This window comes from Dendrobium catenatum, unplaced genomic scaffold (genome assembly GCF_001605985.2).
Source record: "Dendrobium catenatum unplaced genomic scaffold, ASM160598v2 fragScaff_scaffold_72, whole genome shotgun sequence".
NCBI classification, from domain to species: domain Eukaryota; kingdom Viridiplantae; phylum Streptophyta; class Magnoliopsida; order Asparagales; family Orchidaceae; genus Dendrobium; species Dendrobium catenatum.
In genome coordinates this window covers 3,999,572-4,016,977 of record NW_021318534.1, presented here as the reverse complement: position 1 = coordinate 4,016,977, position 17,406 = coordinate 3,999,572, and the positions used below count along the sequence as shown (strand labels likewise).

Here is a 17,406-nt window from a genome sequence, read left to right as displayed (position 1 = left end):
CAAATACTTAAAATTTCAAAGCAACTTCTAAATTTTCTTTTAAGAACTTATTGTGAGCAAATTTTAAATTTGTCATCCTTTTGCAAATCGAGTTTTGTGTAAGCAAAGTTAATAGGAAAATGTTGAGAGGTAAATCTTGTTATGATAATTTTTTTGTTGTATTTTATTTTATTTTTGTTGTATTTGTCCATTATAATAGAGTACGATGTTTGATTGTTGCAAGGGTTGTGCTCGCTCCATTGTAGGAGAGCATAAAAGTGTTGTAATATTGTTGCGTGCGAGAATATACGCGGCGGTAGAGTTTGTAAATTCGCGTCCTAGCATTGCACGAGTATTTCGCACACAAACAAAAAAGAGAAAGTGAACACCAAGATTTTTATGTGGAAAACCCCTATAAAAGGGGGAAAAACCACGGGGCCTATCCCAGTTTGAATGAATCCACTAGCATTTGCAGTCGATTACAGATGAGGCCCTTCCTTGGGAGAAGGCCTTAGCTTGATGTACATCTTATGGAGTACATTACATGATGTAAATACAAAGAGTCATTGTTGACATGTTCGTTTGGTCGGAAGGACCGTAGTCGGCGGGCGACATAAGTCAGGAGGACCATAGTCAGCTGGCGACGGAGGACTGTAGTCGGCGGGTGACGTAAGTCAGGAGGACCGTAGTCGGCGGGCGATGGAGGTCGGAAAGACTGTAGTCGGCGGGCGACATAAGTCAGGAGGACCGTAGTCGGCTGGCGACAGAGGTCGGAAGGACTGTAGTCTGACGACGAAGATCAGTAGGACAGCGTCAGGTAGAAGTCCAGCAATGGAAAGAAATCCATCTTCGCGTAGACGTCTAGCGAAGTCCGATAACCGGTAGAAGTCCGGCGTCGGGTAGAAACTTAGCGAAGAGTGAAGGTTCGACGTCGGGTAGAAGTCCGACGTCTGTTGTTGACAAAGGAGAACTTCGACTTCTCTTGGGTGGAGTTTCAGCGTCAGAAGGGAACTCTGTTGCAAATTGGGAAGAATTTCAGCATCACGTGGAAGTTGTGCAAATTCCCGGCGTTTCCTGAAAATCCGGCAGAGTTCCGGCGTCTTCAGGCGGCAGGAAGAACTCCGGCGGTGGTCGAGGAGGTGAGGAATCTCCTTTTCCCCTTTCTCCTCTTCTTCTTCTCTCTCTTCACTTGAGCCCCCTTGGTGTAGAATGAGGGCTCTATTTATAGTTTTTCTGGAGTGGCATAGCCCGTAAATAGGCGTGAGATCAGTCGTCTGGAGGTCAAAACGCGCAATTATTTCCGAGACGCTCAGTTTGACTGTAAGCTCGCTGAAATCGGAGTTCGGGTGCTCCCGGATTTAATTTTTGAAGTTTCCGGCTAGCTTTTTGCCTCGAGATTCGTGCCCGATCAATATAATTTTTGCATGACGTATCAAATATATTGATATCTTTTTGTGAAATCCAAGATAAGGGTTGCCTTGGCATGAACTTAGGCCGATTTTAGGATTTGAATAAATTCTATAAAAAATATTATGCTTGTTGCCTCTTTTTATTCTTGTTGTTGTGTTTGGTTTTATTTTTATTGTCATTATAACATACTTTAATTTCCTAAAAAAATTAAAATTTTTTATTTCATATGAATTATTTAAAAAATAATGTATCCAATTCACCACCCTTTTGAGTGCCAAAATAACTCTCGTAGATGACCCATTTGATCGACCAATTTAATGGAATCTATTTAAAAAATTATTTAATATAGATATGTCCGAGTACAATAAGCTAATATCAATACTATTCACTAAAAAATTAAGGTTGCACTTGTGTTTACTCCCAAAAAAAAAAAAAGTATTTGTTGTGCAGTTAAAAAGAGGTATACAACGAATTCATAATTATGTACTCTTACTATCTGGACGTAGAGATGTGCATAGTTTGCACCTAATTTTTCCAACAGCATACAAAGTAAAGAAAAAAGGTTTAAGATAGTTTGACCAAGTTTGAATTGAATGAGATCCAAATCATTAAATTGGCTTTGAATTTAGTTTAATATATAAATAATTAAATTAAATTGATATTATAAATTTTTTAAAATAAATTCAATGATTTTGAAATTAATTTGATAAGAATTTCATCAAACTATCCTGATGCAATTATTCCTCGATCAAAATTTGATAATAATGAATTCAAAATCTTTTTTATTTTTATTTTTGAGATGAATACATCTTAAAATATAACAATGAATTCAAAATATGATATCATCCGTTTCCATGCTGCTATTCTAGTCATCGTCTTCGGTTGGTCAGGGAGACCGGAGACAAAACACGGGTAGAGAGCTGCTATTCTAGTCATCGTCTTCGGTTGGTCAGGGAGACAAATCACGGGTAAAGAGATTGATTAGATTATAATACAAAGAAGTCACAGCTGTTATTGCCAAGATCAAATTCCAGAGGGCAAAGGATGTATCATCCTTCTAGAGGCGGTGTACGAGGCGGTCGAGATCGTAAGATTCCTTGGCCTTTACATAATTATTATTTTTGTTTATTTTTAGGGTTTCTGGTATTGCATGGATCTGTTTTACTCAACCGACTTTCTTCTGTCTATCGCTCCAATTGTAACGTTAATTTGATTTCTTACTTGGCTTATCACCGGAATTGATAGATTCTAAGCAGCAATTTTTTTCTTTAGGGGCTGTTTGGTATGTGGATTTAGGTCGGAGTTGAGGCGGATTTGAGGCCTAATCCAGCCAAACGTCTAAAATGCAAAACTAAATCTCACGGAAAATCAAAGCCGGAAAAATCGTCGTAAATCCTGGATTTCCGAAATCCTTTCTTTTGACGGATTTTCAAAATCCTGTGGCTCTATTGGCGGGAAGGAAGAAACTATGTCTAAATCTTTCAATCTCTTTAAATCCTGAAAGAATAACCAAACAGTCACATATGATTTATCATGAAAGTTGCCAAACAATTTTCAGGATTTAATCCCCTCAGGATTTCATAAATCCGGATTTGGAGGATTTACGAGAGCCTACTTAAATGAAATCCTATATTCTACCAAACAGCCCTTAATCTATTTTGAGAGAGAGAGAGAGGAAAGGTTGAGAAAATTTCGTTTTTTTTTTTTTAATTTTATTTAAGGTGAATTATTATCTAGAAATATGTTGTTGGAGAAACTGTAAGCTCGTCTTTAATTTATCCTGAAACCCTGGCATCTAATCATCTGATTATTTGTATCTCTTAACTGAGTAATATTGATTTTCTTCTATGAAGGGGCGCTACTGGTGAAATTTTAATAGATAACAAAGTTCTTGAATCTGAATGTGATGAGCACTTTTCATCTGTGACAATATTAGCGTAGGACTATTTAGTGTAATTAACTACTCAAGAGTCTGAACTAATGGAGAAGACACAGATAAGACTTTATAGACAATGGTTTACTCACTCATCCATGATTGCCTTCTAGCGCCTGTTTTCAAAATAACTGCAGTTAATTGTAGGTCTGGCCTTAAGTTATAAACCCCATATGGGCATTGGGATAATCACTTATCCCTCTATCTTAGGAGTTCTACTCCCCTCCCTTCCCCATGGAGAGACTGCTCGATTCATGTTGATTCAAACTCATAACAATCTTTCATACCAAATGACGAGCTTTCATACCAAATGATGCATGACCATTTTTTTTAACTAACTATTCTAGAAGGCCTTAGCTTACATCTAAGACCTTGTTGCTAATGGTCAGCCTACACATTCTTTGGTGTGCTCATAAAGGCCCATGACTTAATAGTCAATCATGATTGATTGTAGGTCTTGCATAAGCTTGTGCATGTATGAGGAACACTTGAGTAATGCCTATTTTGATGCTTAAAATGAACAACTTCTAGTGAAGGGAAAGTAATTAATTTGGGAAAAGCACCTTATAAGTTCGGAAGTACCTTTTAAAAATCCTAACTAATTGCTTTGTGAAAATAAACCATTCTAGAAAATGAATTAATTCCAAATATATGATAAAACTAAGAATGTAATAAATTCATGGCTTATCTCATGAACCTTTGGTGTAAGAAACATTCTTGGACTTGAACTTTAACCAAGGGATCTAAGTAAAGATTCTCCGAAGATGTTTTAATTAAACAAATCAAATATTTTTCTTTTTTTTGGAAATTGATAGATCTAGTAACATAGAACAAACAAAAGAGGTTTTCTCTATGAAGTCAAGGATTTGAAAGGCTTGAGTAATAAGTAGCTTAATTTGATATAAGATACTTTGATTCGGACTTAGGCTTAAGCTTAGATTTGGGATCAGGTTCAAGATCAAGTTATTTTTTAGGCTCAAGTTTGGAGGCAATCTGATTTCTAAGTTTTGAATTTAAGTTCATATTCAAGTGGACGATCATTAACAGGATCATCTTATATATGAGAATCTTCTTTTAAATCTTGTCAAAAAGGGGATCATTATCTTGTATATTATCAATAAACTAGTTTCTTACATGTGGATATCTTAGAAATCTAGCATAGATGGCATGTTTTGGATCCTATCTATTGAAGCATTGACTGCAGATAATACTGTTGTTGGCATTGGTGTAGAAAGGATGTATAAAGTGGATTGTAACATGCTCTAGCAATTTAATTTTTATAATGTTGAATGGATTGATCAACAAAATTATCAGCATAATTGTTATAAAATGGATATGATAATTTTTAGGGTTTTTATTCCTGTGAAAATTTTTATGATCCGAAAATACATTAATTAGGCAAACCTTTCATCAAGTTTGCATATTCTTGTGTTTAATGTTTTCCAACCTATTGAAATATGCCCATCATTTTTATAAAATGTAAAATTCTAGTTGTGTGCAATAAGTGATGATATGCTTTTTTATTGTATTTCAATGATGTGATCACATTTGGTGTAAGTAAATGTAATAATACAAATTATGAATATTGTTGTGAATCTGTATTCAGTGATTATAATTTTGGTGACAACAAACATTTCTGATACTTTTATTTTTTCTACGATTGCCCTGCCTACTAACTTTTCAGGTCCACAAAGTCAATTGCAAATCAAGCCAGCTCAAGATTGGGTAGATTAGTAATGAGTCAGTTTGTAAGTGTATGCCAAGTGTCTTTACCTTTTCTTGAGTCAAATGTAATAAAGTGAGTCCTGATGCTAAGTAACCTTGCACACACACACACTCAGGGGAAAAATTCTGTTTGTTTTAGAGTTTTCTATTTTTGATCATATCGTCTGGGACAATCCAAAATCATCCTTGACAATTAGTTAAAAATAAAAATCCTAATTAGGGCAACCTGGTTAAGGGAGCCGAAATTAAGCAAATCGTCCTAGACGATATTAACATCGTTTTGGACGATATGCTCAAATCAGAAAAAATCAGCCGCCAACTCTTTTAGGCATATTATTATTTTTGGATATCGTACAGGACATCGTCCTGAACGATGCATTACAATTATGCCTAAATTAGTCTGATGATTAAGGAAAGTAATTAAGGTTTGATTGATCGACCATATCGTCCTGAACGATCAGCTAAACAAACCTTGGTTTCTTTCTGGACGGACATAATGATGTTTTGGACGATACGTATTGATTTGAACTAATCGTACAGGACGACCAAGAATCGTCCTGGACGATCATCTATTTTTTTATAGTCCAACATGAAAAGTCTGGCCGAACATAGCAATTGTCTGGATGATACTTGACGTTTTGAACTAATCGTACAGGATGATGTACTGGACGATCATAACAAAAAAAGGTTCTAGTCGTCCAGCCTCCTCCAGATCATCCTGACTGATTGAGCTGAATTTGTATTGATCGTACAGGATGATCCGTCGATCTTCCTGGACGATCTTTGTTGGTTTGTTGCAATTTAGGGCAAATTTAAAGCCCTTCTATATAAGGTCTCTTGCTTACTCAAGATTGTATCTTTTGCTACTGTCATAAACTGAGAGAGCCAAGAGGAGAGGGAGAGCTTGGGAGAGAGAGAGAGGATCTTGTGAGGGGGAGTTCGTAAGGGTTTCATAAAGGTTGCTTCAAGCAAGGATCCGAGTCGTTTTCTCCAATCATCGTCCTTAATTCCTTGGAGGTTCTAGAGAGGTCTACTTTAGCGATTGATCGAGATTCTTTGCCTGCTTCTAAAGGAAGCGAAATGAGTCCGTTTCTCTGCCTGCTACGGGAGAAAGTGAAAGGAGTTGAATTCTCTGCCTCACCGGGTTCGGTGGAAATGAGTTTTTGTAAAGACTTCTCCGCCTTGCTATGTGAGCAAAAGGAGAGTCACTGAGTTTAATGCAATACCCGAAGGAGAGGCTTCGGGGAGTAGACGTAGGTTAAGTTGACCGAACAACTATAAAATTTGGTGTGTTCTTTCTTATTGCATTTCCGCATTTAATTTTCGCACATTTTTTTTCTGGTGAATGATTGTTTGGTTTATGATTTTAAAATATTTCAAAAGATCGTGATTTTTGTTGGAGAATTTTTAAAACACCAATTCACCCCCCTCTTGGTTAGCCTCAGGCTAGTTCATAAGGGTCTAACATCCCTAACGAACTTTCAAATATTCTATCAAGCTGCCAATAGATTTAAATTTATACAAAATTCAACTTTATTTAATAACTTATTTTACTTAAGTGCTAGATTAAACAATAAATTCAACCAAGTTTAATTCATATCATATGGTTATTAGCTTTTTAGTTTATCTATCTCTATCAAGAATATTCTCATTATATTTTACTGTAAACTGCTAAAAGCATGCTATGGGATTAATGTACTTTTGGAAAGCCTCCGATTGACCAGCCTGTACTGAACTTGGTTGCCATCCGACAAAAAAATCAATTCAAAACTTCTAGTTGGCATCAAATATGTGAATTGTGAGTATAATATATCTTATCCATTGAACAACTTAATGGAAGAGAAAAGAGATCGTAACTCAAGATTGCTGTAAAATACAGTGCAAATGCTAGAAAGAAGATGATTTCATTGTTGTGCTGTGGCTCCAAGAAAAATATTATGATTGTTTTGGGTGAAGTGGCAGTGGCTTAGTTCACTTAAATTAGTTCGAGTGGGTTGGCTTATTTAAACATAGGTGGTTTGGCTAACCCATGGAAGTTGGATTTAGGGTTTGTTTGGGACTGCTTTCATATTGCTTTTTAAAACAACTTTCTAGTTAAAAATTTTCAAATCCAAAAAATATTTATACTAGAAAACTTCTTTATAAAACAACAAGAAAGCTGTCCCAAACGAAGCCTTAGTGTGGGTTAGTTTTTGATTTTTTGTTGTTGCTCAGGTTATAGTTATGGTTTTTTAAGTCTTTAATAGAATAAGATTAGGCAGGTTCAACTTTTTGAAAGTTTTGGCAGCTATTCTAGTAGATAAATTTAACACTATAATGTACTTTAAGGCTTCGTTTGAGACGGCTTTTTATTGCTTCTTAAAGTAGCTTCTTAGTACAAAAATTTTAATTTTTGTTATAAAAAACTACTTTATGAAGCAATAATAAAACAATCCCAAATGAAGCCTAAGTCTTGTCCTAAATCAATAAAATGCTGCAACTTAGCCGGTTATTTCTTGCAATAGCCTTGAAGGTTTTTTGGTGAAATGAGAAGAAGATGAATGGGTTCTCAGATTTGGGAGTTAATGTATTTTTTATTATTTGCTTGACATTAGAATTAAATGGCTATTAGTAATAAATTAAAAGGGAGGAAAGGAAATGGCAATTGTTCTTGGGCATGTGTTGGGTGCTGGAGATTGTTGTATTCACTAAGAAGATGGCTATTATTTCCTTGATGAGGGTACTATAGTAAATTAAGAGAAATGTTTGAGATGCGAGCATGGGAGTTCAAATCTGAGTTGGGAGGTAGAAGGGGTCGCACACCAATTAGTCAAGAGTGAAAAAGAAAATAATTAAAAGCACTTGGTAACACTTAACTTAGGAATAAACATTTTATTGAGATAGTTGCCATGCATGTTTGATATTTTTGCAACTTGTATGTTTTTGATGATTTCAAATATTATTGATTTGATTATTATTTTTCCTAACATATTTTGGAAAAATTGTTTTGCTCTTATGTGTACTAATATTTCAGGGAAATCATACTCCGGATTATTGAAGACCTCTAATCAAGAACAATTTAGAGTTTAATGTTTTCATAGTCTGTATTTTTTATTTTGTTGAGTCTGAGAGAGTGTGATTGTAATTAAGTAACTGAGTACACACACACCAGAGGGAGAGTTTTAAAATTCATATTTTTAATCTGATCGTACTGTACGATATTACTTCGTACGGGACGATCTGTTAGTTATTGTCCCCAGTGAGTAGTCGAACGAACAGAGAGGACAAAATTTTTTTCTAAGTATGGGTTATACGGACGATATTTAATTTCGTCCCAGGACGAATGTCTCTTTCTGCCCTCGGACGAAGAACGTACGGACGATATTTATTTCATCCCACGATGAACGTCTCTGCTCTATCCTCGGACGCATATCGTACGGGACAATATTTATGATCGTCCTAGGACAAACGTCCCTGGTTTTTCTTCGAACGAAGATCGTACGGACGATATTTAATTTCATCCCAGGATGAATGTCTCTGTTCTATCCTCGGACGCATATCGTACGGGACGATATTTATGATCGTCCCAAGACGAACGTCTCTGATTTTTCTTCTAACGAAGATCGTTCGACCGATAATTTATTTCGTCCCAGGACAAACATCTCTGTTCTGTCCTCGGACGCATATCGCATGTGACGATATTTATGATCCTCCCAGGATGAACGTCTCTGTTCTATTTTCATTCATTTTGTCATGACTTTTCGTATAAACGAAATTTGAAATTTTTTTGTTCGTACCGGACGAACTAGGTTCGTACCGAACGATGATCGTGTACGAAATGAGTTCGTACCGATTCACATCATGTTCGTACGCAACAATATTTGAACTGTTTGTAAGTATGAACATACGATCATACAGTAAGATTGTGGATGGTCAAAATTGAAAAATTCAATTTTCTGGACAGTTTTTCGTGTCTTTTGTATAAAAGGTCTACTAAAAACTGACACTTAATCTTTTTGTCATTTGTTCTTTATGATTTGTAAAGGGCAATTGAAGGAGAGAGTGTGAGAGAGTGTTTGTGAGAGATTTCTTCCTAGTGGAGCGTGAAGGGTTCACAAGGTCACTCAAAGGTATGGATCTCTGTATGTGATTTGTGTTTCTTCACTCTTTCTCGTCTTTCTAGATTGCTCATGTGAAAATCTTTCAAGAAGATCCGGTTCTCTGCCGACACATGGAGAGTGTGAATAGCCGAAGGTTCTCTGCCTACACTTAAAGAGTGTGAACAACTGAAGGTTCTCTGCATACACTTGGAGGGTGTGAAAGGACGAAGATTCTTTGCCTACACTTGGAGGGTGTGAAAGGACGAAGGCTCTCTACCTACATTTGGAGGATGTGAAAGGACGAAGGTTCTATGCCTATACTTGGTAGGTGTGAAAGGATGACGGTTCTCTACTGCACCGGGGATTTGTGGAAGAGAGTTTTATAAAGGCTTCTCCATCTTGCTTTGAGAGCAAAAGGAGAGTCACTTTGGTAATAGTGCAATACCTGAAGTGGGAGGCTTCAGGGGGTGGATGTAAGTCGTGTTTGACCAAACCACTATAAATCATTTTGTCTTTTGTTTCGCTGCTTTATTTACTTACTGCAAGTTATTGATTCCATGGTTGAAAAATTATTTTGAAAACTTTAAAAACTAACTTGATAAGAATCATTAATCGGTTTCAAATCTTTTAAATCCAAGAAGGTAAATTTTAAATTACCAATTCATCCCCCTGTTGGTTAGCCTTTGGACATTAGTTTAGGTTTAACAACCTATTCTAGATTCAACAAGAATCAACACATTCCTCATGCTTAATCATTCAATTCCATTAGATCAATGAACTGTGCTTCACCCTAAATCCTAAACTACTAGGTAGCCAGTTGTCATCATCTTCCTAGTAGGCTACTCTTTTACATTCACCCATTAAAATTTCAAACCCAATTTTCCAAATTTCTCTATCAAGTAAACAACCATCCTTGAAAGCTAACACCTTTTTTTTTTTCTTGAACTTTCAAAAGTTTGAACTAACCTTTTCCTGTTCTGGTAAAACCTTATCTACCCTTAAATGTATCCTAATTTGAATCAAACTACACAAATGACAACCCAAATTGAACCCAACCATCTTTGGTTCACCAATCCTACCAAGTTAAAATAAGACAACACACCTATCTGATTCAAATGAACTAATCCAACACTTTTTTTTTTGAAAAGTGCAAATTTGCATTAAGGGAAAACAAAGAAACTAGTTACAGTTGATAAAGGGGTAACATTCCTCCTTTATTAAATCCAACAAAGAGGACGGAATGTTACCAAAAGAAAAACTATCAAAAGTAAAACTACTATTTAAAGTCAAAGTAGCACAAAAATCAGCTACTTTATTACATTCTCTATTGACATGGTGAAAAATGACTTTATTGAAATCATTGAGGAAGAAGAGCTCCTTGACCGACCATCTCTCCAAATGCCAATTTGCCTTCTTCAAAGAATCTTGAATGAATGTAATAATATTGATATTGTCACTCTCAATGATAACTCCTTTACATTCAAGCATCCAAATTTGAATGAATTCCCTTGTTGCTATTACCGCCTCCATCTCTAGTTGTGCAACATCCCAATGGACTCTATTCTTCCCAAAAGCAATAAGAAGCCTACCTTTGTAATCTCTAAATACTCCTCCAATTCCAGCAAGATTTGAACTCAACATTGAAACATCCACATTAATCTTGATCCAATCTAGCGGTGGAGGGCACCAAGTTTTGTGAAACTCCCTAGAGAGATTAGCATCCCAGCTATCTAGATATGGACTAGATTGAATCATGGCTAAAGATAGAGCATTTGCTGCCACCAAAGAACTGGACAAAGCAGTCGTACCCTGCTTCACCCCATTGCGGTTCTTCCAGGACAGATAAACTACAACACAATAAATTTTAACCATGCCAGTATTCCGAAACGATAATCTTCTCAGCTCTTCTAAATAGCAAACAAGTGATTAAAAAACAAGAATATAAAATCCCCAGCCTCTAATTTTTGAAATAACATCAACAAGATATTTGCAATGAACCACAATGTGATCATAGTTCTCAACCTCTGACATCCTCTAGCACAAGAATCATCAATAACAAGCCTGCGATATTTGAGAAAATGATTTGTAGGGATAGCAAACTTACTAAGGCGCCACCAAAAGAGTTCCACCTTTGTGTTGAGTTTTAGCTTCTTCAGCCAATTGCAGAATCCACCGTCATCTTCTTTACATCTTCCTTTCATCACAAATTCATATGACATTGCAGAAATTGATCTACCCGAATGCTTGCACAAGGTCTCCACCTGATCCTCCTTCCAAAGGAAGTCAATATGTATTTGCCTGATCAACACAATAAGTTCTTCATGAAAGAACCTTTGTAGCTTCAATTCATCCCACTTTCCATCAACTGAAATGAACTGCTGAATCGTCATTTCCTCCAAAGCTCCACAGTCAGCAAATGTAGGCCAAGTATTAATGCATTTGTCCAGCAACCAAATGTCACTTAAGACATTAATTTTATCACCTCTACCCACTTTCCACTTGACAACGTGTTTAAGATGTTTACCGCCATCCATCATAATTTGCCAAGCACTTGAGGTACTCTTTTTACATGTTCCATTTATGATATCATCACCATACTTAGCAATTAAAATTCTGTGGAGTAAAGAATCAGTATTATGAATAAAGTTCCATGCCAACCTCGCCCTCAGAGACCCGCCTCTAAGTACTATTGAATGCACTCCCAATCCACCAACACATCTTGGTTTACACACCTCCTCCCATGCAACATAATGCAAACCTTCTTCCCATCTAGTTTGTGCCAAATAAATCTCCTACACATTTTCTCCAAATCATACAACACTCTTTTAGGAACCAAAGAGTGTGTAAGTAAAAAAATTGGCATTGATAGTAATGAAGTCTTTATGAGAGTAATTCTACCTCCCAATGATAAAGACTTATTCCCCCAAACATTCAACTTATCCATCACATGGCTCAACAAGTCATGAAAAGCTGCCATACCCAATCTTCTTAAAGTAATCTTGATACCCAAATAATACATTTCCTTCACAATTTTAAAACCAAGCACTCTTGCAACTTTCTTCTTATGAGAATTCTCATGCTTAACATCCTTACCAAACATAATTTTGTATTTGTTGATATTAACTCTTTGACTCGCCCATCTACAGAACTCCTCCACAACATTCTTCAGTAATCTTGCCAAAGTAGAAGGTTCTTATGAAAACACACGCACATCGTTAGCATATAGAAGGTGTGTAATCTTCGGACCTCTAGGAGAAATTTGAATACCCAATCCTGTCCCCTTTGTTCAAACAAATTGGAAACAAGTTGGGAACACATAATGAACAAATATGGTGAAAGTGGACACCCTTGTTGGAATCCACTGTGAGCATTGATCCATCTTGAATTCTTCCCATTCAGAATAATTGAAAACCTTGCATTCACTACACATTCCATGAGGAGATCAGAAAATATAGTGGGGAAACCATACCATTTAAGAATTTGATGAAGACTCGGCCATCCCATGCTATCGTATGCCTGCTCCATATCCAACTTTACAGCCATCATACCTTTTTTATTCTTAGAGATTTTGAACTTGTTAAATATCTCCTGAGCCAATAGACAATGTTCTGACATTGATCTTCCTGGAATAAATGCCATTTGTTCCTCCGAAATCATATTGGACATACATTTTTTCAATCTATTGACCAACATAGTAGCAACAATCTTATAAGTAGTTTGACAAAGGCTTATTGGCCTATAATTGGATGGAAAAATCGGGTTTTTCACTTTGGGAATTAAGACAATTAAAGTGTCTTTCCACTCCTTGTGCATAATTCCAGAATTAAAGAAACTTTTGATAGCATTCCAAGTAGTTTCCCTTACTATATTCCAATAAAATTTATAAAAAGAAGATGTCACCCCATCCATACCAAGTGCTTTATTATTACCTTATTGGAAAACCGAATCCTTAAACTCCTCCAAGGAAAATTCAACAGCCAAAGCTTCCACATCTGAAGCAGCCAGCCTCTGTTTATTGGAAATCTGAGGCCAATCTGATAATTTGCATTCTCTGTATTTCCACTTCTCCTTAAAGAATTGTTGAAACACCTTCTCAATCTGATCTTCCTCCTCCAGCAATTGGTTATTAACATCTTTGATTTGCCTCACCCAATTTCCATTTCTCCTAGCCGAAGCAAAATTATGAAAAAACTTAGAATTGGTATCCCCTTCCTCATGCCATCTTGCCTTAGTCCTTTGACTCCACCAAGTGGAAAGCCTTCTTAAGGTGACATTAAGTTCATGTACCTTGATTCTAAGAAAAATCAAATCTTCCAAAGAGAAATCCTCATCCGTGGCTTCCTTAGTCTGTAGTTCCAAAATTTCCCCCTCAAGTCTTCCTTCAGCTTACATAAATCTTTGCACTTGTTTTTATTCCAGAAGAATAAAGCTCTTAAAGTTCTTCGAAGCTTTCTATGAAGCACATCCACCTCATCACCAAAATCAGTTTTCCTCCAAGAATTATACACAATACTCCAAGCAGTCGGGTATGATCTCCAGGTGTCTTCAAATCTGATGATCTTTGTCTTGTTAAACTGCTTTTCTTCCAATTTATACACAATTGGACTATGATCTGACGCCACCCTTGCAAGATGTCTTAATTTTGCTGAAGGGACCATTTGTAAAGATGCAGAATTCAGCAAGCATCTATCGAGCCTCTCCCAAATCCTTGAAGCTCCTTCTTTATTGTTACACCAAGTAAAGCTTGGTCCAACGAATCCTACATCATGGAAATCAGTGTTAGTCATAAAACCTCTCATCTCTCTAGGTCCTCTAGAAAAGAGGAATCTCTTTCCACCTTTTTTCTCCTCCTTACTCAAAATACAATTAAAGTCCCCCCCCCCCCACTATGGACGAAACAGAACCCATCATACACTTCTCAAGCATACTCCAGAGACTCCTCCCATTACAACATCTACTCCCATACACAGTGGCCACCCTCCAAGACCCCATAGAAGGAGTAGAAAGGACACCAACAACCACTTGAGAAGAACTCTCAACCACCACAAAAGACATCAACTTCCTATTCCAGACAACCAAAATCCCACCAGAAGTACCCACGGCAGGATGTTGAAAAAATCCCAATCACTCCCAATAAGGCAATCAAGATCCCTCCTATCAACTCTAATTAACTTAGTCTCCATCAACCCAACAAAAAAAATGTCATGAACCCTAACAATCTCCCTAAGATACAGAGAGGCCTCCTTCCTGGACCCCTTATAGTTCCAGAAGACAAAGGAAGACATTAAACAATCAAAAGGGAAACGTCCCTGCCTAATACATTTCCCTTCCCATCCCTCCTTTTCTTCTATGCTTAGGCTCTAAGGGACCCAAAGACTTCAACTCCTTGACCAATTTAAGTTTGACCAAACTGCTATTATGAGTAATAGCAACATCCATTTTATCTGGACTATCTGCAGTAGCAACAACGGCCTGCAGCTTCACCACCTTGAGATGACTAACAACTTCCCCTTCTTCAATACCATCCATCAAAACATCAAATTTATTTGCCACAGCAATATCCTTCTCCCCAACAACTTTCCCTTTACCAGAACTTCTATCGTCAGCCAAGAGATGTTGATCAATAAGCACCACCTTTGTACCTACTTCCGCCATCTTAGATTGGACTTGTTCCTGCACAGCAGCTTCATGTACTTCAGTCACCTTATCCTTCACATCGTTCACATTTCTTCCAAACCTCCCTCCACCAGCAAACCTTCCATTTTTGAACCTTCTATTTTTAAACTGAACATGAATCCACGGTCCGTATTCACCATTATGTAGAGAAGTTTTCTTTTCAGCCGGTACCACTAGATCACTACCTGCTACCAAATTTTGCTTCTTCACAGTTTGGTCATTATGAGCAGGCACCACATCATTAGGACAATCCATTCTATCATGCCCCACTTTGCCACAATGATAACAAAGCAAATCAATTTTCTCATACTCTACTTTTTGGAAGAATCTTCCTGCTATTCCATCTACCCAAATGCCATTAGGAAGCTTGTTCTCCAGATTTATCCTCTCACACACACGAGCAAATTCTCGTTTTCCCCATTTAAAGGAGTTTCCATCCACATACATGGGGGCTCCTACACGCATTGCAATTCTCGCAATATTCTCCTCATCCCAACAATATCATGGTAAACAGGGAAATCGAATCCAGATGGGTGCGGTAATACCTTTAAAGGAATTGGGATTGAAGAAAGGGGACCATTTGTCCTTGCCAACTATGTGTCCTCCTACATACCAAGGACCACCATTCAATACTTCCTCCATTGCTTCAGCAGTCTTCAAAGAACATATTATCCAGTTCATACCGAGCGTAGTCATGTGGAAGCCTACATATTTGCTCCACTGCCTCCTCAGCTCCATGCCGCAAATAGGAAATGGCATTTTGTTTCCCAACACTTTTTTTTTTTTATTTTTTTTTTATTTTTTTTTTGTTTCCCAACACTTTAATCACCAATGAATACTTCAGAATTTGCGAATTCATGTGTTCCATATCAGCATTTAGTTTGACTGCAATCCCGTCATTTGACATCTCTGCTTGATCGCTGTTAAATGAAATCTTGATATGCTGAGGTTTCTTCCAAGCTCCAATAAAATCCTCATTTACACCATTTCTATCGCCATCTCCGTCATCATTGATAACTGATTTTACATTAATCTTAAGTTTCGCCGCAAGATTACTGCCATCAGCTTCTTCTTGATTTCCCATAGACTCAATTTCTGTTGCTATATTACGGCCACCAGTCTCTTCAAGATTTCCCATAAACTTATTCACTTTTAAAACCAAACCAGCAGATGAAGACGCATCAGGATTAAAACTGCTTGAATTAATGCTCAAATCTAAGTTCTTCTTGGCATTTCATGCATTATGATCAATCACCACTTTCTTCCCTTTTCCTTCAATCAACACTTCTTGGCGAACCGGAGGTCTTGCACCTTCTCTGATCACAATATTATTATTAGTTCTACCAATGTTACGATTGGTACCAAATGGTCGAAAAGAGGCCATGATCTCGACTGAAGACAACCGACGAGCAGCCTACGTCAACTTCGTCGTCCGCAAAGAAATCGCGAAAAGCAAAAATTCAAAAAACAGAAGACGTTCTCTCTCTCTAGAATTGTAGACGTTCTCTCTCTAGCTAGCAAAGTAAGCCCAGTTGGAGATCAACTAATCCAACACTTGTTCACCTCAATAGTGTCCAATAATTTTTTGTTCTTTTGATCCACTGTACAACAATGACATTCTCTTCTTAGTGGCTTTTTACACTTTCTTATATTGCATTCATGTTGTTCAAACCTTGGAGTATTAATTGTAGTTGAGGTTTGTTGTGCTGTGCAATTTAGGCTTCTTAGATGTCAATTCAAATGCTTGAATAATAAAATGTGTTAATTGAAAAATTTAGTTCAATACGTAGAACTTTACTTATGAGGCTATATTGAATTACATGAACTTTATTATATCCCTTTACATGCTTTGATGAAATTGATCAAGTTTGCCTAAAATACAAACTATGCATGTTGATATGTTGTTGAATGTGTAATCTTTGTTATAACATCCATTGTGCACTTGGAATGCTAGTATATTTATCATTTGAGTTCTTCTTAAGCCTATTAATAGTCATAGTATTAAAATTTTAGAAATATTTTTAAGCTCTTTTATGATAATAATTATGCTAATTTTTCAATGAAGATTGTGAGAATATGAGTGAGTTTGCTGACCTTAGCATCCTTAATGAAAATAATGATTTTTATTCTTGTCGGCGTATTAGTAAAACTGAAGTTAGAGATGATTTAAAGAAAATGAAGTGTGGAAAGTTATTGGACCTGATGATATTCCAATAGAGGTGTGAAAATGCTTAGGAGATGAAGGAATTTCTTGGTTTACTAAACTTTTTAATATTATTTTAAAGCAAAATATGTCAGATGAGTGGAGAAGAAATGTGTTGTTTCTTTTTTTTTCTAAGAATAAAAGTGAAGCACAAGATTGTGCAAAGTATAGACGAATTAAGTTAATGTGTCATACTTCAAAACTGTAGGAGAGAGTTATAGAGCATAGGTTATGATGTGATACTAATATTTCTCAAATTAATTTGGATTCATGCCGGGTAGGTCTACTATGGAAGCTATATATTTATTTAGAGGTTCGATGGAGAATTATAGAGAGAATAAGGATGATCTTCATATGTTATTTTATTGATTTAGAGAGTGCATATAATAAAGTTCCAAGAG

At 36.6% G+C, this 17,406-nt stretch overlaps 1 protein-coding gene across 2 annotated transcripts in view; it reads left to right on the top strand.

Moving 5' to 3' along the window:
* The first annotated feature begins 2,217 nt into the window (after window positions 1-2,217).
* LOC110100831 (multiple myeloma tumor-associated protein 2 homolog) overlaps window positions 2,218-17,406 on the top strand; it is a 79,869-nt gene continuing 64,680 nt past the window's right edge. For both annotated transcript variants that reach the window (XM_028696017.1, XM_028696019.1), the window contains exon 1: window positions 2,218-2,476. In XM_028696017.1, coding sequence (XP_028551850.1) covers window positions 2,434-2,476 — 43 coding nt within the window. In that variant the 5' untranslated portion in view covers window positions 2,218-2,433. The remainder of the gene's footprint in view (window positions 2,477-17,406) is intronic.